This window comes from Dasypus novemcinctus, chromosome 6 (genome assembly GCF_030445035.2).
Source record: "Dasypus novemcinctus isolate mDasNov1 chromosome 6, mDasNov1.1.hap2, whole genome shotgun sequence".
Classification (NCBI taxonomy): Eukaryota; Metazoa; Chordata; class Mammalia; order Cingulata; family Dasypodidae; genus Dasypus; species Dasypus novemcinctus.
Window position 1 is genome coordinate 23,773,748 of NC_080678.1, and position 25,203 is coordinate 23,798,950.

A 25,203-nucleotide genomic window follows, 5' to 3' on the forward strand; every position below is an offset into this window, starting at 1 on the left:
ATAACTGTCATTTTCCCCCAAGTTTTACTATTAGAACTTGAAAGAAGAAATTGCAAGGGAGGCCAGATGAGGTGTGATATGAATTCAGATCCAGACTTACTGTGTGACTTTGGGAAGTTATTTAACCTCCCTGAGTCTGTTAATTTCTAAACAGGAATGATTATATCTGTCCTATAGGTTTATTTTAAGAGCTCAGTGAGATACCCTTTATCAGTCATTTAGCTGACTTTATTATTAATAAAAAGTTTTCCTCCTTGGGGTTGTATTCTTTATTTATTTTTTTTAAAGATTTATTTATTTCTTCCCTCTTCCCTCTGGTTCCCCATTCTCTGCTCTCTGTGTGCATTCGCTGTGTCATCTTCTGTGTCTGCTAATATTCTTATTAGGCGGCTCCAGGAACCAATCCTGGGACCTTCTGGAGTGGGAGAGAGGCGATTACTCTCTTACATCACCTCAGCCCCCTGTTCTACTACATCTTCTTATTTTCTCTCCTCTATGTCTCTTGTGTCATCGTGCTGCACCAGCTGTCCACTTCAGCTGGCACTTCTGCACAGGGCAGCTCTTCTGTGCAGGGCAGCATTCCCACCAGGAGGCCCTGGGCATCTAACCCTGGACCTCCTATATGGTAGACAGGAGCCCAATTGGTTGAGCCACATCTGTTTCCCCTTATTAATTATGAATAGTCTTTTGTGTTATTAATTTAACTGTAATTCTATCTTCATAATTCAAGTTTCAATAGAAAATCACTCATCATCTAATCTGTTAATCCTTGTTCTTGAATTTAGAGTTCATTGTGTTTTCGCTGTCTGCCACTTTGTGCCAAACTGCACACAGAACAATGGCAAGGTGAAAAAAGGATCCTTTATTCCCAGGGTTTCTGTCTAATTCAGGCTCACTTCTAAGGAAGTAACTCCTGAACCAAGTTTGGAATTCAGAGCTAGGATTGCTCCAGGGGTGCTGCCTGGGGTCCCAGATGACCAGTTTCAAGTGTAATTTACTGAACCGTGGGCCAGAAAAGGGGGAATTCCTTACTGATGCCTCACACTGCCTTACTCACACAACCCTGTGAATTCCTGCACAAGGCTTTTGTGCCCAGCCAGGTCGGTGCCCAGCCAGGTGCCACAGGGGCTACCCAAAGTGAAGTTGCTTTGAGATTTTAAACAGATGTAATTTTAGCATTTAAGGGACTTGAAAAACACTTTGAAAACAACCTATAGTTGAATGAAACTGAACATGATACAACTAGACCCCTAACTATGAGGGAATGGAAAACAAACACAGTTGGAGGGAGAAGAACTAATTGAGGAATGATTGAGTCTAAGATGTCACTGATTATAAGACGCATTCTCAATTTAGTAGCACTTTTGGGGCAGGCGGGGCGTGATAAAATAAAAACACTACTACATCATGCAAACAGAATTGCAGCATGCATTTTGATTTCATGATTTCAGGGAACACGTAAATTAGAAACAGGGAAATAAGGATTTGCCTGATTGTCTTCCCCATTGCTTAGCATGATGCTGGCAAAGAGTAGTTGTTCAATAAATCTTTAAATGGATGACTGGATGTACAGTCAGCACCCAGGAAATTCCTGTTGCACGGTAGTTAGGGGTAGACTGGGAACAGGGCACATTGGTGGGCTAAAATGATGCTTGCTCCTTGGGGTGCTATTAAAGCCTTGTTTGAGAGCCAAGGAAACAACGGTTCAGAGATGGGTGGGCATGTATGAGGGTTGCATGAGAGAACTTGGTTATGTCAGAGAAAAAGTGGCTAAAGATAATTTAAAGGGTTTGAGGTTGGAGGCCACAAAGTCTGAGAAACTGGAGATGAGAGAAAAGGTGGGGCAGGGCAAGAATGTGCTATAAAGGGGTCTCTTTGAGATTGGCCAGAAAGGGAAAGAAAGATTTGAATAAAGAACTAGAAGCAAATTCAAATGCCCCTGCTCCACCCTCCCCCTCCCCCAAATGAATTGTACTGAAAGAGTCTGAAATTGTACATCAGCAGTTTCTTTTCACGAATTTTGGCTGAAACATTAAACAAAAACTGATCCAACTAAAAATCTGTGATACCTTTTTGTTGTTTATATAACAGGGCTTCAAGGGTTTAATTTAGAATATTTCTGGGTTGAATAACTGGCTCTTGTTCATGTAAACAAAATGCAGCCTCCACCGGGCAGCCCAATCTCTTTCATCCAGGTCACTGATGTTTTCCCAAGGGGAGAACTTTCCTTTTCTAACCCCTTCTCACCTTGGTAAATCGTGACTAGTACGTTTAAACGTCTTCTGCCTCTTCCAAGCCTTTCTCTCTGCTAGTGTGGAATTCTCATTAAAGAATGATCCTTGTTCTTTCCTTTATCCTCTAGGACACAGAGCGACTTGAATTTAGATATAGAATGCCTTGGACAGATAAATAGGAAATGTGGGTTTTCTACAACAGCGTGACTTAGGCCAAGTCCCTTTCTTTCCCTCTCTGAAAATTTTGTTTTGTTTTCATTAGAGGGATGGCTCTTTCATGTTTTTAAAATACTGAGTCTGTAACAGAGTGCTCAGCAGCCACATGTGGCAAGTGACCACAGAATTGGATTGTCTTTTTAGACTGTCAATCACTGGGACCAGCTCCACACAGAGCAAAGTAAGTTGACTGGAGGAGGTTCCTCAAAAGACCCACCTGCCTATCACCCTGCAGATTTCTTAGGCCTTGTGACTTTACATTAATCCAATTCAGGCCTAATGTGGGTGTGCCATCTTCATGAGGCCCTTAAAAAATGGGAAAGGTCGATTTTGAGGAAGGAGGAGGAAAGAGATCAAGAGAATCCCATCTATACTGTTCCAAAATCAGAGAACTTAGAAAACCCAAAGGTTTTCTGTTGTTGTTGTTTTGTTTCCTTGGGTTTTTTTAAGTTGACACAAACTAATTTGGGTGAAACTTGGCCTGAAATGATGTGAGGTGATTTCTAATCTCTTTATCCCACTTGGCGTGAATATTTGTACATTTTTTCTGTAGATGTATGTATTAGTCAGCCAAAGGGGTACTGATGCAAAATACCAGAAATCTGTTGGCTTTTATAAAGGGTATTTATTGAGGGTCAAAGCTTACAGTTACAAGGTCCCAAAGTGTCCAACTCAAGATTGGTTTCTCACCAAAATCAGTTGGCAAGTGTTGAAGCAAGATGGTTGCTGATCTTTGTGAGGATTTAGCCTTCCTCTCTCTCAACTACAGGTTGGCATAGGGCTTGCCTCTCTTCCCAGGGCCACATGATCAAACTTCTCTTCTCTTCTGTGTCATGACAAAGTTCTTTCCTTTGGCAACTAATGAACTTTCTCTTCCTGTGTCTCTTCTTCTGTGCGTCGTCGTCTTTTTTTAAAAACATATTTCTCCCCCTTCCCTCCGTTTTCTGCTCTCTGTATTCATTCACTGTGTGTTCTTCTGTGTCTGCTTGTATTCTCATTAGGTGGCTCCAGGAACCAATCCTGGGACCCTCCAGAATGGGAGAGAGGCGATCACTCTCTTGCACCACCACAGCTCCCTAATCTGCTGCATCTCTTATTCTCTCTCCTCTATGTCTCTTTTTGTTGCATCATCTTGCTGTGCCAGCTCTCCATGTGGGCCAGCACTCCTGCGTGGGGCAGTACTCCACCCAGGCCAGCACTCCGTGTGGGCCAGCTTGCCACATGGGCCACACGGGCCAGCATGCCTTCACCAGGAGGCCCTGGACATCAAATCCTGGACCTTATATATGGTAGACGGGAACCCAATTGCTTGAGCCCCATCTGCTTCCCCTGTGTGTGTTCTTGAGTGAGTGTCTGTTTATACAGCCCACCAAGTGGGGAGGAACCCAAACTGAGTTTCACCCTACAGACATGATCAAATCAAAGCCCTCCTCTTAATACAACTTAATCAAAGGCATATCCACAGGCTCTAATACAATCAAAGGGTATCATACCCAGAGGAACAGACCAGTTTATAAACGTAATCCATATCTCTTTTTGGAATTCATAAATAATATCAAAGTGCTACAATATATGAATGTGTTTTATTCCTGGATGTTTCCTCCTACCCTGCTCAGGGAGGGATATATACATGTTGCTTTTTTTAAAATCTGAAATACAATGAATTTCAAAAATACTTCTGCTTTTGAGAGTTTCATGAATCTATTAGTATTTTTCAAACTTTTAAATTATGAACCATTGTAAGAAATGTATTTTACATTGTATCCCAAGGCAGACAGACACACATACACCTGAAGCAGAGGTTTTGTGAAATACTATGCCCCTTTACTAGATGCGACTCATTCTGATATTTTCTAATACATTTTTCTAAGCGGAGCTCACTAAAGGGTCATGAACCCAGTTTGAAAACCACAGCCATAAGGCCTCGCATTGGGACCATGGAGTACAGCCCAAGGATGTGGGTACCAGTCAGGGAAGAGAGAGGAGATGGGCTCCTGGAGGAGGTTCAAACAGGACGCATCACAGCCATACCCCTCAGAGCTGCTTTTGTGGCAATTAGTAATTTTTCTGGTAGTTTGGGTACCATGTGGTTCATTCAAGAAAGTGTATCTGCCCTGTAGGCTTTATACTTGAACCTTTCTAAAGGAGTAGGAAATTAAGATTGTTATTGGGCCATGTTATGACTTTGAGAAATTGAGACATGCCTTTAAAAGGGTGTGACTTTCATGGAGCTACCATTTTTCAGATTTCACTTTTATATCAATAAAGACCTTTTGGTTATCTGTGACTAAGAACCAGTTTATGTGAAAGAACCAATTTGTAGATTTATGTAGTCAGCAAGTTCTTGCTAGCATCAGGCATGGCTGGATCTAGGGGCTCTGGCCATGTGGTTCTGTAGTTATCAGCTTTACTCCCCTCTGAGCACTGCTTCATCTTCAGACAAGAAAGGGAAGTAAATCTTCTTATGGCTTGAAATCCAAAGAGAAGAGACGGCTTTTTCTCCCAAAGCCTGGCGAATAAATCCCAGGGAAGACTTCAGCCTTGCTTGAACCCATCACTGGTCAGACCTCAGCCACGTGCCCACCTCCTATGGCTACAGTGGGGTCAACCCAAATCTGAACCACATAGAAAAGTCCTTCCCTTACCAAAAATAGGAGGAAAGAATACTAAGTAGACCGTAATAATTTATTTCCATTTATTATTGATTCTAACTCCAACAAGGCTGCTAAAGGGACTGATTTCAAGTCAAAGTGGTTCACATAAAGGGGTTACACACAGTTATTGGATTTTGTCCATTGGCACAGGAGGCGTTAGGATCAGCAGAAGGAAGGTTGGTCGAAGCTAGTCAGCCATGCAGAACCTCCTGCTTGATAGCATCGCTCCACTGCATGGGGATGTTTGTTTCTTCACTCTTCCTAATACAAGATCATTGCAGGAAGCCCCGTCTCTTGCATTCTGCCATAACTTAATCATGTTGCATTCATTTCACTAGCTGTGTAATCCTCTGGGTTCTGGCCCCGGCCCTGGAAAGTAAGGTGTGGAGGTTTAGGGGAACTCTCTCTGCAGCTGGTTTGCTCCATGAGCCGGAGTTGCAGTTCCCACCCTTGTTTCTTCCATGGTCCTCCCATGCTGGCGGCCTGGGAGGGCTTGACTGCCTTGTAATCTGTCAGCATTTGCTGGAATGAGTGAAGGTCTTTGTTCAGATCTTTCCATTTCCAGAGATGTCATGGCCCTTCTCCACCTCCACTGGACCTTTGGAATTTCCCCTTCAATTTCCATTCCTCTTAATCCTAAGGTTGGCAGAGATTTGTCTTCATTGCCTTTTGCCTGCTTGTCTTCTGCCCCCAACCCAGGCCCTGGTGACATTGTATTCCAGGCTTTTCAAGGTGTTTTTTTTCTTTTTCCTGGATCCTTTCCCACACTTGGCTTTCATTAGAATGTTCTTGAATTCCACTCTGTGTTAGCTCTTAATAAGTAAATCTTTACAACATAAGGTACTTTCTGATTAATGGAATAAACTCTGGGTTTGGGGTCAAAATGACTTGGATTGAATCTGAGCTCTGGCATTTACCTTGGTGGAACCAGGGCATCTCCTTTGGCCTCAGATCTCCCCTCCATGAAATGGCGATGATAATGCCAGCCTCACAGAATGAACTAAAATAGTTAATGCACAGGGCTGGGCCCAGATTCCAAGATCAAATATGTGCTATGGTGGTGTACTCTTGGTTTGCAAGCAAAGGAAACCTAGCACCATATGGGTTAAACAAAGAAAAAAAGGGATGTCGTGGCCACACCTCACCAAGTGGTATAAGGGAAAACCTAGTTTGAGTCATAGTTGGACCCAGAGTGCTAAAATGATACTGTAAGAAATCTCCAGGCACTGTTTTCCTTTCTTAATTAGGCTGTTCCCAGAGATGGCCACAGCAGCCTCAGGCTGACATTTTAGCAACTCAGCAACCCGAGGAAACAGGCACCGACTCCCTAGTAGTTGCAGGAAGAGCCCCAAGACTGATGCTCATTGGCTTGGCCCTGGTCGCCAGTCCATCTCTAAGCTAATCACTGTAGCTGGAGGAATGAAATGCTCTGATTGGCTAGGTCCAAGGTCCAGTGGCTCTCCATGGAGTCAGGGATAGCTGTTCTAGTCCCGTCCAACCACAAAGCCTGACAGTAGGATAAGGAGATGGTTCCAAAGGAAAATCAGGTGCCGTTACAAGAAGAAAGGGTACAGATGCTGTGAAAGAGGGGAAAGCAACAGGCATCCACTACATATACTCTTGGGGCGTCCCTTCCCAGGCAATGTTTTTAATATTATTGTATTCTTTGCCCAAAGAAATGCCTCTGTGCTGACTTGACAGGCAGGCAGATGGCGGGTGGGGAGTAGACAGGAAGGGAGGATGGGAAGGGACCTAGGAGACACCTGTCAAACCACGGCCAGGTGCTGACTCTTGTTCTACCTGTGTTTTGGTGTCTGCTTTGGCTTGTGGAACCCTGGGTGGGAAGCTCCAGGGAGCTTTGAAAACCTTCATTTGTGTGTTCTCAGCATTGTGTATTTCTATGAAGGTGGTTCCCTGCAAGGGACATTTCCAGTAGCTTTTTGAAGCTGTCCTAACATTATAATGTGTGTTTAAAGTAGATGAAGGGTTTTCTATATCCATCTCATAGAAGGAGTTGAGATTTTAGTTAGCAGCTAACATTTAACGTAGCATAAGCACTTTATGGGATTACTTTGTAATCTTCAACCAATCCCATGAAGTCGTACTATCATTTCCTCATGTGTGCAATGGGGACATTGAAGCAGAGGTTTATAAGCACCCCAAGGCCACAGAGGTAGTAAGTGGGGAAGCCAAGACAGAACCAAGATTCGAAGCTATGATTTAGGCAGTTTGAATCTGGAGCCTGAACTTCCAAGGAAGGGCTCTTGCTGGTGTGCACTGGTGGGTATCCGATCGGGTTGAGGGGCAGCCTCCTGTGCCCGCCTGCCCCCAGCAACCCCACCCCCACCCTGTCCTCCTGTGCTTCTCCTTTATCTAGCTGACTCGAAGGTGAGAGTGGTGACATTTAGATTGCCAGAGCTTGTCCCACCTCCTTGGGGACAGGGGCCTGGGCAGGGCGCAGAGGTCCCCCCCAGCATGTCAATCCTCTTACATTTCATTACTTTTGCCAAATGCGGGAAAGAAACCAGGGAAATCTGGACTGGACCGTGATTTACGCCCCCTCACACATCTTTTATTTGTGTCCTTTTTCACTAATACAAATACCAAGTGAACAGGGACAAGCCTAAATTTGCAGCCAAAACTGAAAGCGTAACGGCCAAAACCGAAAGAGTATCAGCCACTACAGCAGTTTCTTTTCTCCTTGCAATAACTCATTGCTTTCTGTGTCAAGAAATGGGGATGAGTTTAAAGAATGAAGAATTCCCCATAACCTCTCCATGGAGAGAGAACTGCTATTAATATTTTCCACCTTTTTTTTTCCCTGTCAGGCACAGTATTTCTCCAACTTCAAATGTCAAGTTGAGTGATTCCCAGCAACCTCTTGGTCTCAGTCTGGAGTTGTTTGAGCCAGTTGTGTCATTTGCCCGGCAAAGAGCCACCCAGCTGACCCTTCGCACCTCCCCACTGGCCTCCATGGCCTCTGAATGCAGCCGTCATCTGGCAAATTGCATTTAGGGAATGTGCTAACTGGGCTGGGGAAACGAAGGCCTCCTGGCCCCCAAAGCCTCTTTGTCTGATCTGGACCCTGGTGGCTGCTGGAACCTGGAGTCTCACCCCTGCCCTCCTGCCCAGAACTGCTGGAGTGCCCGGGGGTCAAGCTCCTTGCACCTGCGGTCCCGACGGGAGCAGCCCCATGCCCTTCCCACCTGTACCCACCCCCTTGAGAATGTCCCTCTGGAGCGTCATCAAGAGTGGGATGCCCCCGTCCTCCCCAGCCCCACCAGCTGCCAGGCCCTGCTGTGGGGGGTTATTCCAGGGATGGTGCCTGGCCGAGGTGGAGACTGGAATTGTCACCAGGCACTGGTGCATCCTTTGCCGGGGCTCCTCGACTGACCAGCACAGACCCTTTCGTAGGAAACAATTCTGGGGGAACTTTCCTTAAGCTCTGTATGTCTGTGTGTGTGTCTGGAAGCCTATATGCAGCAGATGCTTTCTGAGCACCTAATGTGAGCAAAGCACTGTGCAGGCACAGTGCGGACAACCAAACTAGAAGATGTGGTCCCTGCAGGCACAGAGCTTTCACTGCCATGGGGGATAAGGGACTTGCATTCCAGGGCCTCATCGAGAGCAGTAAAGAAGGGCGAACCTTCCAGGGTAGCCGTGTGCTGAGCCTGGACCAGGAGAGCTTCTGGGCAGCCAGAGGCAGAGTGCTGGGGTGGCCCTTGGCAGGCCTCAGGCCTTCTCTGCCTTGCTGCTTCGGGTTTGATGACTTCAGCTCTTACCGTGTGAATTTCCAAAAGGCCCTATCGGAGGAGCTCTGGTTCCAGCTGGCTCCCTAGCTGGGGCTGGAATTCTGCAGTGGGGCAGGTTTGTTCCATGTGAGAGGTCAGCAGTGAACATTTCAAGTTGTTTTTCCAGGAGTGCGAGCCACAGCAAAGCGTCTGCCCATCTCCTCAGCCCCTCACAGCTAATGTGGGACTGCAGAGAGCGGCTGTTAGTGTTTTATGAGATGAGACTCACAGATAGGTGAGAAAAAGCAGATCTTGCAAAAATGACGGCAAGACGATGACCCTTGAAGGTCGGGCTTAGCAGGGAGCAGAGCATTCACAGTGCTAGCGAATGAAGCAAAACCCTTCTCCCCCTGGCCTTTTCTCGGGGATGGAGATAAAGGAAACTCCTGGAGTGTGTATACTGGAGAGAGTTATTTACTTTCTGGCTCAGTTCCCTGGGGTCCAAGCTGGTGCGATCAACTACAGGCTGCAGGATGGTGATCTGTGAATCTTTCTGGGTGCTGATTGTCAGTGATAAGAGCTTCCAGTTGTTTAAGTTAAAAAACTGCCATATACAACAGTGTTATACAACTCTGTGGACATCTAAGTCCTTGCCTTCCACACCTTTACTGTCTGACGGGAAATGACTTTAGGGGGATGAAAAACAGATTTTTCAAGGGTACCTGACGTTACATAACAGGCATGAATCTAGAAAGTTCTTTGTGTAAAATCAGAATGTCACATAGAAGCACTATGGAAGTTTACTTTTAAAGATTCTTGTAAGTAATTTTTATAAAGTAAAAAGACTCTTCATAAAGCAAATAATCATACCTTTATTATCTGGGGCGGGGGGACCCAGGCATTGGGATAGTGTTACACTCCCCAGGCGATTCCAATGTGAGGAGGGCTGAAAACCACTGTTTTACCTTTTGTGTGTATATACCTGAGTTGTCATATGTTAGATTTACATACAGCAAGACATGCCTTTTAAAGTCAGCAGGAAGATGTCTTCAAGAGCATGACAAACTGGTGTTGGGACACAGAAACCTGCCGTGTCTGTGCAGAAGCATCTGGCAGAGGAGCTATAAAAGCATAGCCTCATCAGTGATGAGTGGATAAATAAGACGTGACCCATCCCTAGGACAGAAAAGCATTCAGCCACTCAAGGAGTGCAGTGCTGATACATGCTACAATGCGGACGAACCTTGAGAACTTCATGCTAAGTGAAAGAAGTCAGGCACAAAAGGCCACATGTTGCATGGAATATCCACTTATATGAAATATGCAGAAGAGGTACATCTATAAAGGCAGAATGATTGGTGGTTGCCAGGATCTGGGGGAGGTGGGAACGGGGAATGCATGGATGGGTGTAGGGTTTCCATTTGAGGAAGTTTTGGGATTCGGTTGTGATGATGGTTGTACAACTTTGTGAACATGTTTAATGCCACTGAACTGTGAACTTTAAAATGCTGAAATGTTAAGTTTTATGTTGCATGTATTTTATCACGGAAATTTAAATTAAAATCTCCCATAGCTGGTGTGAGGTAAAGACTGGCCAGGCGGTGGCTCTTTTGGCCGATATCTCCCTTCTGAGGTGGAGGGAAGGGGCGTGTTTTCCAAAAGCTCTCTCTTGGGAACTTGAGGGTTCCCTCTGCTCAGGAGGGCCCTACTGTGTACTTTGTCCTCCCCATGCCATCTGCACGCTGCTGTGTCTTCTCACAGACACTAATGTCATCTTTGGTTAGGGACAAATTCTAGTAAGTCAGGCATCTTGATCCCCAGCTGTTGGGCCCTTGAGGATAGTGTGCCGAGGAGCTGGATCTCGGGAACTTTCGGGAATGCATGACTTTACACATAAATAGCAGTTCTTCTCGTTTTAATACTTGGAAGGAGAACATGCTCAATCACTGGCCTTCAGCACAGCTGCATAAATAAAAATGTGTTCATAAAACAGCAGGGGAACAGAGAGGAGCAGCGTTTTTCGTGTGTTGGGAAGACATTTATGGTTGGGAACCTATTGACCAGAAGCAAGACTGCCTCAAAATGAGAGAAACTGGGGGAGGAGGTGGTCTGGAGGCAGAGCTCCATCACGGTGGAGGGCGATGAATCGGGCAGTTGAACAGCCCTGCTCTGCGTGGGCCGTGGACGTCTTAAACAAGAATCTTATTGATGATTTGTTAGCCCCTGAGCAGAGAACTCTGAACTTTAACAGAGCCGGGATGGAAAGCTGCACAAGGGCCTACAGTTTCCAGAATGAACGACACACTTATTTTCTCTCCCTCCACCGGAGGACACGGAAGAGCCCAAATTGCGAAGCGTGGGGGATGGTGGGGGAGAAGAGAAATGCGACGAGCGTGTTCCAGACCCTCAGTGAAGCAGCCACATTCCTCCGAGGGATATCCCGCCTCTGTGAGCCCGGAGGGACGAAAAATGTCACTGGGGTTGGCGCACGCTGGGGCCTTGCCTTTGTGGATTGTTATTCCCAAGAGCCTGTCGCTGGACAGAGAAAAGGGGGTATCCGCAGCAGAATTCCCCAAGGCTTCCCCTCTGCGGAGCATCTGGTCTGAGGCTGAAACCTAGAAAGTCTGAGCCTAGACCAGAAAGCACTTTCGCTGACCCAGGAGATCCTGGACACGCCTGGAGACCGTGGTGGATGACGGGCTTGAGCAGCGAGGAATCCAGGGAGGCAGGAGCTGGCCAGCAGCCGAGGCCCGCTGGTCACAGCAGCGTCCTGGAGAAGGGCCTTGAAGGCTGACGGGGAAATGGCCCGCGTGAGCTTGGTGGCTCTCCCTTTCCCTGGTCCCTGGTTCTTCAACCCTGGAGCTTGCTTTTCATCTAGCAGGGCCGTTTGAGAGGAGCGCTGCTCCTCGGGCTATAGGCTAGACTTCAGCAGAGAACCCAGAGTGCTGCGCCCCCCCACCCTCCTGCTGAGCCTGTCAGCATCCCTGGGATGGGGTCTGGGGTCCATGCTGCTGGGTTCCCCATAGGCGTCCCCAGTGCTCAGCTCGGTGAGGGGCATGGGCTCCCCATGCGGTGCACGGAATGTTTGCTGGAAGACGTATTCCAGCAGAACTCTCTTAGCGTCATGTTCTGTTGGTGGTTTCTCCCCAACCACCTACCCCCTCTTTTTAAATTGAGTTATAAATCACTTAAGTTATAAATCACTTAACACAAAAGTCACCATTTTAAACCATACATTTCAGTGGTGGTGAGTCTATTCACTCGGTTGTACAACCATCACCTACTAGTTCCAGAACATTTCCGTCATCTCCAAAGAAACCTATTAGCAGGCAGACCCTCATCCCACATCCCCCATGTGCCGAAACCACTAACACACTGTCTGTCTCTATAGGTTTGCCTCTTCTGGACATTAGATATCAATGGAGCCATATAATATGTGGCCTTCTGTGCCTAGCTTATATTTTATTTAGCATAATCCTTTCTACATTCACCCATGTTTGTAGCATCTATCAGAACTTCATTCCTTTTTATGGCTGACTACCATTCCATTGTATGTATATACTCCAGTTTATCTGTTTCTCTGTTGATGGACATTTGGGTTGTTTCCATTTTTTGGCTATTGTGAATAATGTTACAAATATCCATGTACAAGTTTCATGTGAACATGTTATGTTTTCAGTTCTCTTGGGTATATGTTAGGAGTGGACTTGCCAGGTCATATGGTAATTCTGTGTTCAACTTTTTAGGGAGCCACCAAACTGTTCTCCACAGGGGCTGCACTATTTGATATTCCCACCTTGCTTACACTTTGTGGATTTTATTTTTTTTCTGATCTCTTTATTTTTATTTTTTTTAATATTCAAAAAAAATAAGAGGTTCTCATATACCACCCACTCCCTCTCACTCCACTCCTCCCACATCAATAACCTCTTTTATCTTTGTGGCACACTCATTGCCCTTGGTGAATACGTTTTGGAGCACTGCTGCACCGCATGGATTATAGTTTACATTGTAGTTTATTCTCTCCCCCAGTCCATTCAGTGGGTTATGGCAGGATATATAATGTCCAGCATCTGTCCCTGCAATATCATTTAGGACAGCTCCAAGTCCCAAAAATGCCCCCAAATCACATCTCTTCTTCCCTCTCCCTGCCCTCAGCAACTACCATGGCAACTTTCTCCACATCAATGCTACGATTTCTTTCATTAGTCACAACAGTCCCATAGCAGAATATCAGTAAGTCCACTCTAATCCACATTTTTTTCCTCTATCCTGTGGACCTCAGGATGGTGGTATCCACTCCACCTCTCTATTGAGAGGGGGCTTAGCTTCCACATGAATAATGGATGCAATTCTCCTGCTTGCAGTTGTAGGCACTCTCGGTTCCCTGGTGTGGTGGTTGACTACCTTCACCTCCCTTTTAGCTGGCCAGGTAAGCCCAATGAACCAGAGGGTAGGAGTTGCAAGTCTGCTGAGGCTCAGGGCCCAGCTGGCAAATGGACAGTCCAGAGATTCAAGTCTCCTGAGTATGGGCCATCCCTAGCGCCAACCACAGGTTCAGTAAAAGTGACAGAATAGGCATGTGTAGAAAGGTCACATCTGAGTCCAGCTCCATCACACTCAGGAACACAAATTCCAAAGTAGGGCCAACTGACATGGCACTGAATTCTAGAGCCATTTCCATAACTGTAGAACCTGTGGGTCTCCATAGCCCTCAAGAGAACCAGTACCTGGGGTTGTATCTACTTTGGCTGTCTTTATGGTCCTGCTGAGGCATGTGTAAGCGCAACCCCTCTGATGACCTCCCGACTCTTTTTTGAAGACTCTTAACCATATAAACTCATTTGTCTTTGCCATTTCCCCCTTTTTTCAAGGTCAAAGAGCAGTTTTTAACACATGATCCTACATGTAGGCTGAGATATTCTGCTGGTCTGAGTTGACCCTTTTATTAAGTCAAACTTGGCACATTTGTGGGTTTGATCATGGGCTGGATGTGAATCAGAACTCCACCTGGAAAACTGTGATGCAAATAGTGACTGAAGGAAGAAAGGGCAATTCTCTTCTCATCAAAGTGGACCAATATTCCAAAGCGAGGGAGGCTCATCCGCTGCTGCTTCTAGCAAAGGGCTTTCATCTTTGGGGTCCATCATGTTGAGACAGGAATAAAAGGAGGATAGGGCTGTTCAGTGGTTGCCGTGTTTGTAGTAAGCCCCTGGCAGGGTATGGGACAGCTGTTTGTCCTTGAGGGTCCGGACAGCAAGATTCCAGGAAACCTCTGAGGGTTGATTCATTCAAATTCCACTCCTGCCCAACACGAGGCCTGAAGCATGTCTCTGGAAGCCTCCCCTTCTCCACAGAGGATCTTGTCTGAGAAGGGTATCAGGAGAAGGCCTAGGAGAAGCCCCAGAGGCCCTTGGCTATTGGCCACAGCATTTTGGAGGGGGCAGGAGGAGGAGCAAAGGCTGGAGCCTGCCACATTCCCCTGCTTCCTTGGGCCTGTGCATCTGAGAGCATGCCACGTCTCCTGCCATCCCGGAACATCTCCTACAGTACCTACATCTGACTGCATCATCGCCAAGTCCTGCTGGCACTGGCTCTACCTGTCATGGACCTCAAGGTCCCTCCCTTCCTCTGCACCCAGCTGCCTCATGAAGTATGGCAGACTGGGAAGTGGAGCATGAGCTAGACAACCCTCCCGGGCTTCGTGGAAACGACTGTGGCCAGCAGACTGCAGACAGCAAGAACTTGGGATCTGGCTGGATTTGGTAGAACCCCATTGCCACCACTAACTGTGGTTGTAACCCAGTTAGGTTAGCCCATTTTCACAGCTGTGCGCTTGCAGGGTGATTGTGAGAATTAGAGGTGGTGGGCAAGTGGCACCTTGATTTCTACGATTAGGTTATGCCTCCTTCTTTCTTATCCACATGAATACATGTGGCCTCCCTGCTTCCCCTCTCCATCCCCTGGTCCCCTTCCATCCTTGTATCCATTCAACCCACAGTTTTTAGTTATTCTACAACACCACTGGGTTCCAGGTCTAGCCTGCCTAAAGATTTTGCACAGCCCTGCCCCACCCTGGCCTAGGGGCCCTTAACAAAGTTGGTAAAGCCCAGCTTGATCTTCTCCCACTCCTCAGGTGGACAGTTCTGGCCTCAGAGCCCACTTTCTTCCTCCTTTTCGGCCACCTCTTACCTGTCCCCATGCTCTGTGCGCTGCTGATGGAGCTCTTCGTGGTTTCTCAAGCACCATCTGTGTTCAGCTCTGGAGTCCTTTGAACATCGGATTCCCTTTTCCTTAAAATGCCTCTGACTCTTCCTGGTGAGCTGTTCATTCCTCAAAGCACGGCTTATGAATTCCTCTCCCTGAAAAGCCCAGAGTCTCCCTTTCCTCTGTGTAGCCCTGATTGGTGGAGACCTTCCTAAATCACTTCTCTTCTACCCTGTATATTCAGTGGGACCCCTGGGAGGACTAGGATCCTGTTTGGGTCCCCTTTGTCTCTCCAGAGCCAGGCACAACCCTTGTTAGCCTTTGGCGTATATGCTCACATGAAAGTAAACAAAGGCTGTTTTCCAGGAATCCGGGAGCTTTTGGGAATAGCTGAGGATGTGATGTAAAGAGATACTTTCAGTTTTCGTGACTTTTTTTGTTCAAAGCTTAGAAGTAACAGCAGTGGGACAGCCTTGAGGAGTTCAGAAGGTCAAGAAAAGTGTAACTTGCCTTTCAAGGCCCTTTCACTTGCTCTCCTCTACTATAGCTGATTCAAGGCTCAGTGATGATTTCCCCACATTTATTCTAGTTTACCCTGTTCGACTTTTCTGAGATCATTACTTTTCAGCCTGAGTCCGGCAGCCAACAGGAAACTCATGAATAGCTGTAAAAACAAAACAAATCAGAATCCACCTCAGGCCTCGCCCTCCTGCTGCCTTTTTCCTGAGGCCTAACCTCTGACCATACTTGAAGCTGGCACCACCCACTTGACTTTTGAGGTTTGGGCGGTGTGCCTTGGTCTGCAATTGCTTCACGTGAGCTGGTCTTGTCTTGCCCGTGAGCTTGCAAAAGGCAGGGACCGTCCTGTGCTGCCTCTCCTGAATTTCCCAGTGAGTGTAGGCTGAGGCGCTGGGCACACAGTAGGGTCTCCCCTGATGCTTACTGGTTGGTGGGCTCTGGGAGTTCTTGCTGGTACCCTTTTGAAAACACTTTAAAAGTCTAGTCAATTTTAAGTAAAGGGGTAAAGACCAGTGGCTTCTTGGCAACCCCCTGCAGCGTTCTTTACATGCACAAACAGGACAGGAGACCCCACCTCAGCCACTGCGCCTTCCCAAGCAGACCTGCTCAAAGGCTTTTTTCTGGCCTCACCTTTGCTACCACTTAGCATTACCCGCCTATTCCCTGGGAGAGACATGGGCTGCCTTCCATCCCACCTCTAGGCACATAGGCCAGCGTTTATGACACGCAGGACTGGGCACCTGGCTGCATTCTGCCCTTCACCTGAGTGGACACACAGACCCCTGCGCAGCCTGCCTGGTTCTTCAGCCTTCACACAGGACAGGAGAGAGAGAGAGGCAGGAGGCTTCTATGCTGCTGCTCCTGGCTTTGGCCAGTTCCTTCCAAGTGCCCCTGCTGGGGAGAGCACACTCTGGTCCCTGGCCGGCAGTGCCCATCCATTGGGCAAGCTGGCTCACCCCAGGGTTTGATCTGACGGTTCCCAATCCTGGTACCTCTATCACTGCTTTCTTCTGAACGGATCAAACTCTCCCTCCTCCCGCCTTTCTTTTCATTTCCTCCGCCTCCCTCCCACAAAGAATGGCAATATTTAATCCTGGGAGTTTGTTTTTGCATACATGGAGTTCAGGGGCCACTATCCCCCCAAGATCCAAAGCGCTTTTGATCAGAAACAGGCCCCTGTGTTCTGCCTGAGGACAGGAGAGGGTGAGGGCTTCTGCCTCTAATGAGGTGGCACCGAGCTATCTGGGCTGCTGGGAGAATGCCCGTCACGGAGGCCTCGGGTGGCGTGTCGTAAGAGCGCAGCCTTGCAGTCAGCCGCAATCCAGCTCTGTGTCATAGCCAGGTGGGACCTGAGCCACCAGGCTCTCACCTGCAAAGTGGGGCTCAGGCCCACCTCCTAGAGTTCTGCAAACTAGTAAGTGCCCCATTGACTTATTCATTCATTTATTTATTCATTCTACAAACATGTATTCGACACCTGTAACTGTGTGAGGTGCTGGAAATGTTAGATGCGGTCCTGGCTTTCAGCGTACTTCCAGACTAGCCTTAGGTGAGGAAGACAAAAAAAAAAAAAAAAATTAGAAAATGAGCAACTTAAAAACAATTATTTTATTCATCATTTCTTTCTTTGTTCATTTTTTATTTTATTAAAAACACTTAATATTTATACTTTAATAAGTTGTGGTAAGTGCTGTGGAGATGTAGATGCTGAGTTAGAGAATAAAAAGAAATATCTACTTTGGAGAAGGGTGGTCAGGGAAGGCTTCTCTGAGGAGGTGACCTTTCTTTCCCTCTTCCCCATTATGAGGTACGGTAGGAAATGTTGCATTGCCAGGTTTTTTGGTTTTCCTCTAAAGGAGAGCTTAGAGCTGAATGAATGCCACTGGTGGAGAGTAAGAAATAACTAACAGTATCACTGAGGGGGAGATGAAATATGGGTGCAAAGAGAAGATTATGACAACTTGCTCTCTGTGGTCAGTAGAGCAGCTCAGAAACAGCTGAGGAAGGGCTTTGCCAGTTTCGTGTCATTTATAGCCACCCCGTGAGAGAGCAGGGTCACCATGGTTTTCTCAACTGAACATGGAACATGGAACATGGAAATGAACGTGGAAACCGAGCCTTGGAAGAATTGTGGGACTGCTCTGAGCGCCCATAGCCCCGAGAAAGGGCGGGCCAGGACTCGGCTTCTGAGGACTTCGGGAGAGGGCCCTCCAGCGACGGCCTCTGACACTGCGCTTAGATCAGCGGGTCTCCACTAAGGCTGCGCACGGCAAGCACCTGCGGAGGCTGAAGAACTGCTGACGCCTGGGGTCCACCCCAGAGATTCTGAGACATCTCCGGAGGGGCAGAAGCTGTCCAGGGGACTCCGGTGTGCAGTCAGGGTGGAAAGCCACTGGTTTAGGATCTCAAGAAGCTGCTGCCGTCAGTGAGCATGTACCGAACATTCGGCGGGAAGGGAGAGCCAGGGTTTGACAAACACATGGGCAGATGCCGTGTTCTGTTCTCAATAGATGTGGGGGCAACTGCCCTGCGCCTGGCCTTGTACTCTGAAGCAGTGTCTCTGCAAGGTGGTTCCAGGTAGAAATTGGCCAGTGCTGCTTATCCAGCAGTCCTTGAGTGCTCATATCTGATGTCTGGATCCATTGAACCGGAGCCCTTAGCCAGCTCAGGAGTGATATTGAACTTGGTGGCAACTGAGGCAGCTCCATTATTGAAGAAACTCCGGGGAAGGGTTGGTTTGCCAAAGCGTGCCTTTCAATGGGTCGTCTACCTTTCTGCTGGGACAGAATCTTCACTGTTTCATCTCCTTGGAGGGACTCTGTTTCCCTACCCTTGGAGAAAAGATTAACAGCTAAGTCAATGAGAACGTTCCTTTAGATTGTTGTGGGTTGGGATCTGTGTCTTCAGGCCCCAGACTCTGAGCTGCCCTGCTCACCTTCGTGGAGGAAGAGCATGTGGTCTGATGGCCATGGCTGGGCGTGTTGCTCCTGGTCCTGCTCACAGCCTGTGTGTGTTGATACTGCCGCTCTGTTTGGGGCTCTGGGTATTTTGGGGACCTCCCTGTGCCGGGCTGACCAATGCTTCCTTTGGTGGTGTAGCATTTCACAGCCAGGCTCTGCGGCATGATGGAACAACGTGGAGCGTGCTCCCAGGCTTCTCCGGCTCACACACCTAGCCTTTGCTCACTGAACTTAAACTAATGAAGTTTAAAAAAAAAATCTAAATATCATTGTATGTCAAGCCATTGGTCTGTTCAGCTCAAATTTCCCTCTGATTGAGTCACCCCAGGAGAGGTTATGGTAGACTGTCATTGCCCTAGAGCAGTGACCTTTGAAAAGGCCAGGGATGTGTCCCAGATGTCCTAATTTCCCTTATTGCATTGGGGATCTCTCACCCTTCAATCCATCTAACCTCTTTGCACACTTATTTGTATGTTCCATGCATACCACTTGTTGGCATCACGAATTTCCTGCCCTGACAACTAGGTTGTAAGCATCTTCAGTTCTGGGGCCATGTTTTCCTCTTTCTTTAACCCCTGGAACCAGCAGAGGTGGCCCCCACATAAATGATCATTGACGAACTGCAGTGATTTGCTCATAGGCTATTAGAGAACGTGGGTCATTGTCCCTCCTGGCTTTCCTGTCAAGAGAGGTATAACGATATAGTCACCACCTTCCCTCTGTTCCCTTGTTCCATTCGGCTCTCCCATCTCTTTGCCATCGCCTGTTCTGCTTCTCTTTGCTCAGTCATCCAGGTCCAGCCCCATCACCTTGGACAAGGCAGGGAATCTTTTGCAGCATGGTTCCCATTCCGTAGTGAGCCCAGCTGGTCAGAGCAGGTGCTGAGGCCTCCACTGGGTCAGACGATGGGAGCTGACCACCCCTTAAGGTTAACACAGGGCGGCAGTCCCTCAGTGCCTACCCCCCACCCTGCCCCTACAGATTTCACCTGATGCTTCTGTCTGCTCAGAAAGCTCCTGTGGCCCATGCTCTTTGGGTAAACGTTTGACCTCATGGAAGAGCTCAATCTCCGGGGGTGCTTTGTGTCCCCCTCTTTCCCCCAACTCTGGCTATTTAGAAATCTGCCCAAGGTGATGGTTGGCATGACCAGCCATGCCAGGGAGACAAAGGGATTGGGCAGGCGAATGGGTATAGACTTCCAGAAAATTGCTGTTCCTTCCTGTCCACTGGTTTCCTCCCAGAGCGACACTCAAGGGTTGCCCATGCGGACTGAAAGAGCTCAGGCTGATCTGAAGCACAGGGGTCGTGTGTAAAGCAGGCACCTGGAAGAGTTCCAGATGGTGGACAAGTTGCTGGGTTCCATGTTTCATACCAGCTAGTCCATACGAGAAACTTTAGGAGTTAGCTTCATTTGGACCATTTGGGAGAAGAATCGTTTTTGAGTTTCCAGTGCTGTTACTATAATATATAAACTAGAAAAGTTGGGGAGAGTACCTTAAAAACTCCATTCTAATATTCTAGCTAGACAGGCCTTGCCAGATGCCTGGGTTTTTTAATTGCCTTCTCATCAGCCCTGATCCAGGCCAAGAGTTTACTTGTCCTGTAGTCTGGCCTTGGAATGCTTTGGTATACAGAGAGAATGGATGGATTGCTTTGCTTTCATTCATTAACTTAGCTAATACCAGACATGTGCTGGGCCCTACAAATATGTGTGTGTCCTCTTGGAGCTTGTCAAATAGCAGACACAGACAGCTATAACATAGTATGATTAGGGTTGTGAGGGGTATGCTAGTTTCCTATTGCAACTGCAAATATACTTTGTGACTTAAAATAATTTATTATCTCACAGTTTTGGAGGTCAGAAGTCTAACATGGACTTGCAAGGCATTGTTCCTTTTGGAGGCTCTAGGGAGAATCCATTTCCTTGCCTTTTCAAGTTTCCAGAGGCCTCCCACATTCCTTGGCTCAGGCTCCGTACTACATCTTCAAAGCCAGCAGCATAGCGGAGCATCTTCTCTCCTCTCTGATCTCTGCTTCCATCCTTGCATCTCCTCTTATAAAGACTCTTTTTTTTTTTTAAAGATTTATTTATTTATTTCTCTCCCCTCCACCCCCACCCCAGTTGTCTGTGCTCTGTGTCTATTTGCTGCGTCTTCTTTGTCCACTTCTGTTGTCGTCAGCTGCACGGGAATCTGTGTTTCTTTTTGTTGCGTCATCTTGTTGTGTCAGCTCTCCGTGTGTGCGGCACCATCCCTGGGCAGGCTGCACTTTCTTTCTCGCTGGGCGGCTCTCCTTACGGGGTGCACTCTTTGCGCATGGGGCTCCCCTACACAGGGGACACCCCTGCGTGGCACGGCACTCCTTGCGCGCATCAGCACTGCACATGGGCCAGCTGCACATGGGTCACGGAGGCCCGGGGTTTGAACTGCTGACCTCCCATGTAGTAGACAGACACTCTAACCATTAGGCCAAGTCCGCTTCCCTCCTCTTATAAAGACTCTTGTGATACATCAGGCCCACTAGGGTAATCCAGGGTAAGCGCCTTAACTTAATCACACCTGCAAAGTCCCTTTTGCCATGAGTTAGCATGTTCACAGGTTCCAGGGATTAGGATGCGGACACCCTTGGAGGGCCATCACTCAACCTGCCACAGAGTGGTAGTGCCAATAAATGGGATAATCTGGTAAAAGAGGCCTCATTTTTCCAGAGACCCAGAGAAGGTGTCCCAGGAAGAATGCTTTCTAGACCTAGACCCTGAGGGATGAGTAGGACTGAGCTAGGGAGACGTGCAGTGGCTGGAAATGGAGAGAGCATGGGTGGGTGATGCAGCGGCAGTTGGCAGGGCCAGGCAGGGTATGTGGGGAGCCATGAGCCCCTGTTAGTCATGGACTCCCATGATGAGCTTTGTATTTTAGAAAGTCATGCAGTCATACCAAGATCAGGCTTAGAATCATAGAATTTCAGAGATAGGGTTAGAGCAAATGCTTTGTAAATCTCCTATCCTTTCACAGATGAGCGGACTGAGACGGTTAAGTTATAGGTCCACGGTCACCCAGAAACAATCAGGATAAGAATAACCCTGATTATAACCACAGTTCCAGAAGAAGTGCTTGGCGGCCAACAAAGCACTTTGAAAACTGTCTTGTCTTCTGTTTTCCCAGAAAAGCCCGTGAGGGCAGGCGTTGACAATGGAATAGAAGCATTCAGCAAGTTGGGATGACTTGGCCACTGCTGTTTCAGCCAAAGTCATCCATCTCAGAGCCAAGGGCCTATTTCCCTTTCCCTGTTGGCCCTCGAACCGGGGCCTAGCCTCCCAGCCGGGGGCCCCACATGCTGCCAGGCCTCCTAACTCTTGAGACCAGAGGGTCCACTGGGGGATGCTGCAGGACCCAGAGGTGTATCTAAGCTGGGCCTTTGGAGAGAAGGCTGCTGCCGTAATGGCTTCTTCTGGTTTCTCTCTCTAGCCCTGGAGCAGCTGCTGACAGAGCTGGATGACTTCCTCAAGATTCTTGACCAGGAAAGCCTGAGCAGCACAGCGGTGGTGAAAAAGAGTTGCCTAGCTGAGCTCCTCCGGCTCTACACCAAGACCAGCAGTAAGCATGGGCCCTGGGGCGAAAGAAAGATGATGCAGGAATGGCCTGGGTGGGAGCCACTGAAATCTCACAACACTCAACCCAGCTGTTCATGAGTAAGGCTCTCAGAACAGTGTTTTCAAATGACTTTTCTATACTGGCTGAAAGTAAAAATGGATAATAATAAATCATTGCAATAATAGTGAGTACTTAATTGAGCACTTTGCATTTGCCAAGTATTGACTTATTTCATTTTCAAGACAACCCTATGAGGTTGCTGCTTCTGTTACAGATGAGGTAACCGAGGCCCAGAGGGTTTAAATAATTTGCCCAATGTTCCACAACCCAAGGCAAAACAGGCAAACATAGTTTAAAGACTTTGTAACAATCACAGAACCCTGAGCCCATAATTTTCTCTTTTTTAAAAAATTTGAAAATTTCCAAAATTTACTAACATTCTATATGACCAAGCAATAACTTTTACTTCCCCTCTCCCATTCCCTGGTAACCTCTAATCTATTTGCTGTCTCTACAAACTTGCTATTTCTAGATATTTCATATAAACGAAATCTTCTAGTAGTTGTCCTTTTGTGCCTGGCTTATCTCACTCACCATAATGTTTTCAAGGTCCATCCATGTTGTAATATGACTCAGAACTTCATTCCTTCTAATGGCTAAATAATATTCCATTGTGTATATGTACCCCATTTTGTTTACTCATCTGTTGATGGACATTCCTATCTTTTTTGTTGAGGTAGTGTGGACGTATCATAAAGTACACAGAACCTAAGTATTCAGCTCAGTGCATGTTAACAGTTGTATGCACTGAGGTAACCAACACCCAAAACAAGATATGGAACATTTCTATTGCCCCAGAAAGTTTTCTCTTGCCCCTTCTCGGTTAATTCCCTCCCCATCCCCACCCCACGGCAACCACTGTTCTGATTTCTTGTACCGTAGGTTAGCATTGCCTGCCCTGGAGCTTCATATCAATGGAATCATATAGTGTGCTCTTTGTGTCCAACTTTTATCGTTTAGGAGATTCATCAATGCCCTTGGATGTCAATAGTTTGTTCCTTTTAAATTGCTGAGTAGTATTCCACTACATGAAATACCACCTTCTGTTTATCCATCCGTTTGTTGATGGATATTTGGGTTGTTTCCAGAGTTTGGCTATGACGAATAAAGCTGCTATGGGCACTCTTGTACGAGTCTTCTTGACGTACGTTTTTATTTCTAGACAGTTCAGGTATTTTTAAAAAGAGAGAAGTTGTAACAGCTCAGTTCAGTTTTTATATCAGGTGTTTTATTAGAATCGGGGTGATGTTTTAGACATAAGGGACCATGAGATGGCACCTGATCCATCTGTCTCCCGGCGGACGCTGCCTAAACCTGTGCCAGGGAAGGGAAGTCTTCCATCTGCCACCACTAACATGGTCAGGAAATTCTTCCTCACATCCAACCTGATGCCAGGCTACATTTCAAGATCTTTTCTCCTGTTTGTTCTCAGTGGGACAAGAGAAGTCATAAAGCTGCAGCATGGCACCACGTGCCCATCAGCCTTTTCTCCTGGCAGGATCATCCCAGTTCCTTTAGCCTTTTATCTGAGGTGTTTTCCTGCAGCCCTCATCCCTTCCCACTCTCCAGGCTGCCCAGGGCTTCCCAGGCTCCTTCTGGCTTTGTCGTGAGCGTCTCTCAGGACTGCAGTGAGTGCTGGTCAGCAGCACATCAAAGAAAGCCCTCAGTGGGAAAGATGCGTGGGAAATCCACATGACACAGCAGGTGGGTTAGAAAGAGGGTGATTCACCCCCAGAAGAACTCATCAGTGACATCCTTTAAAGAGCACCCTCCCCAGACCATTCAGATATCCTCCACCTTGGGAACACTTAATTAGAAGTGACTGACCCCTGGTTCTTGGCGCTAACCACCTTGCCAAAGCCTTTCTGTGTTGGGTCCCCATTTTGGTTTCATGTGCTCATAGCATCCAGTAGAAGAGCCTTTCTTCCACCCTCATCTCACGTGCTCTGCTCTCACAGAGTCAGGCCCTCTCCACTCCCGGTCTCTGCAGTTTGCAGGGCTGCAGAAGGCTGCTGAGAACCGGTCAGAAGGTTTCCCAGCGTGAGCAGCCACCAGAGCACCACCCAGACTCCTGATAAATGCACACAGCCATACCATGGCCTGTGGCTACCACCTCTCTTCTCATCAGTGATTCCCCTGTTTGATAGGGACCCTTCTGGGCCTCTATGCGGACTGCAGCGTGGCTGTGAAGGCAGCTAACATTTATTGCACACTTACGCTGCCCACTTAACAAAATGAATGGCACAGATGATGTCGCTTAATCCTCATCCCAAGACCATAAGGAAGGAGTTGTTATCTCCATCTTACCAACAAGGGGACCGAGACTTAGGAAGTCGCTTTCCCAAGGACACACGGCTTGTGAGCGGTGGGTCCCAGGCAGATGACACTAACCATCACACTCACCTTGCCTCCCCGTGCCTGTTGCCCCAGGTTAATTGTTGGGTTGCACAGAACAGAATCTCGTTTCCCTGAAATTAAAGCATCTTCCTCACTCGGCCTCCCAAGCCCTCCTCACTGTAATCTACCAGAAAATTAGCTCAGCTTGACAGGACATGTAGAAGGTGGAGGCAGGCTGATGGTTTCGCCATACCCTGCAGTCCTCTCACTCCAAGCTGTTATTTACTCCCAGATGTCTGGGAAGAGAAAACAGCAGAGTGTGAGTGCAGGTGTGTTTAAACTTTTCAAATGGAGTTGTCCATTTGGGTTTTCTCATCCCTTGTTTTACCTAATAATGTAAACACAAATTTCCTACTCTCTCTCTTTTTTTTGCCTAGATGGCGAGATGGCACAGGTTGAGGTCTGTTTATCAGGGGCTTAGCACCTGCTGCTTGTTCACGCTTTTGCCAGCCTAGGCCCTGCACCCTGCGATACCCTGCTTAGAGGCTCCAGGAAAGTTTCAATGGTTGCCTTTCTGATAGGAAGGAGTTTATGAAGCTCTGTGGCCCTTTCAAAGAGGGTCCCTCCTCCCCACACCAACTCCATTTCTCTGGGAAGGACCACCCCTCTGCAGACAAGTTCTCCTTTCCAACCAT

General features: G+C 47.5%; 1 protein-coding gene across 17 annotated transcripts in view; it reads left to right on the plus strand.

The window, feature by feature from the left end:
• The window catches only part of AFAP1L2 (actin filament associated protein 1 like 2), a 114,001-nt gene that overhangs the window by 49,757 nt on the left and 39,041 nt on the right, over positions 1-25,203 (plus strand). For all 17 annotated transcript variants that reach the window (XM_023589232.3, XM_058298342.2, XM_058298343.2 and 14 more), the window contains one exon: positions 21,986-22,114. In XM_023589232.3, coding sequence (XP_023445000.1) covers positions 21,986-22,114 — 129 coding nt within the window. The remainder of the gene's footprint in view (positions 1-21,985; positions 22,115-25,203) is intronic.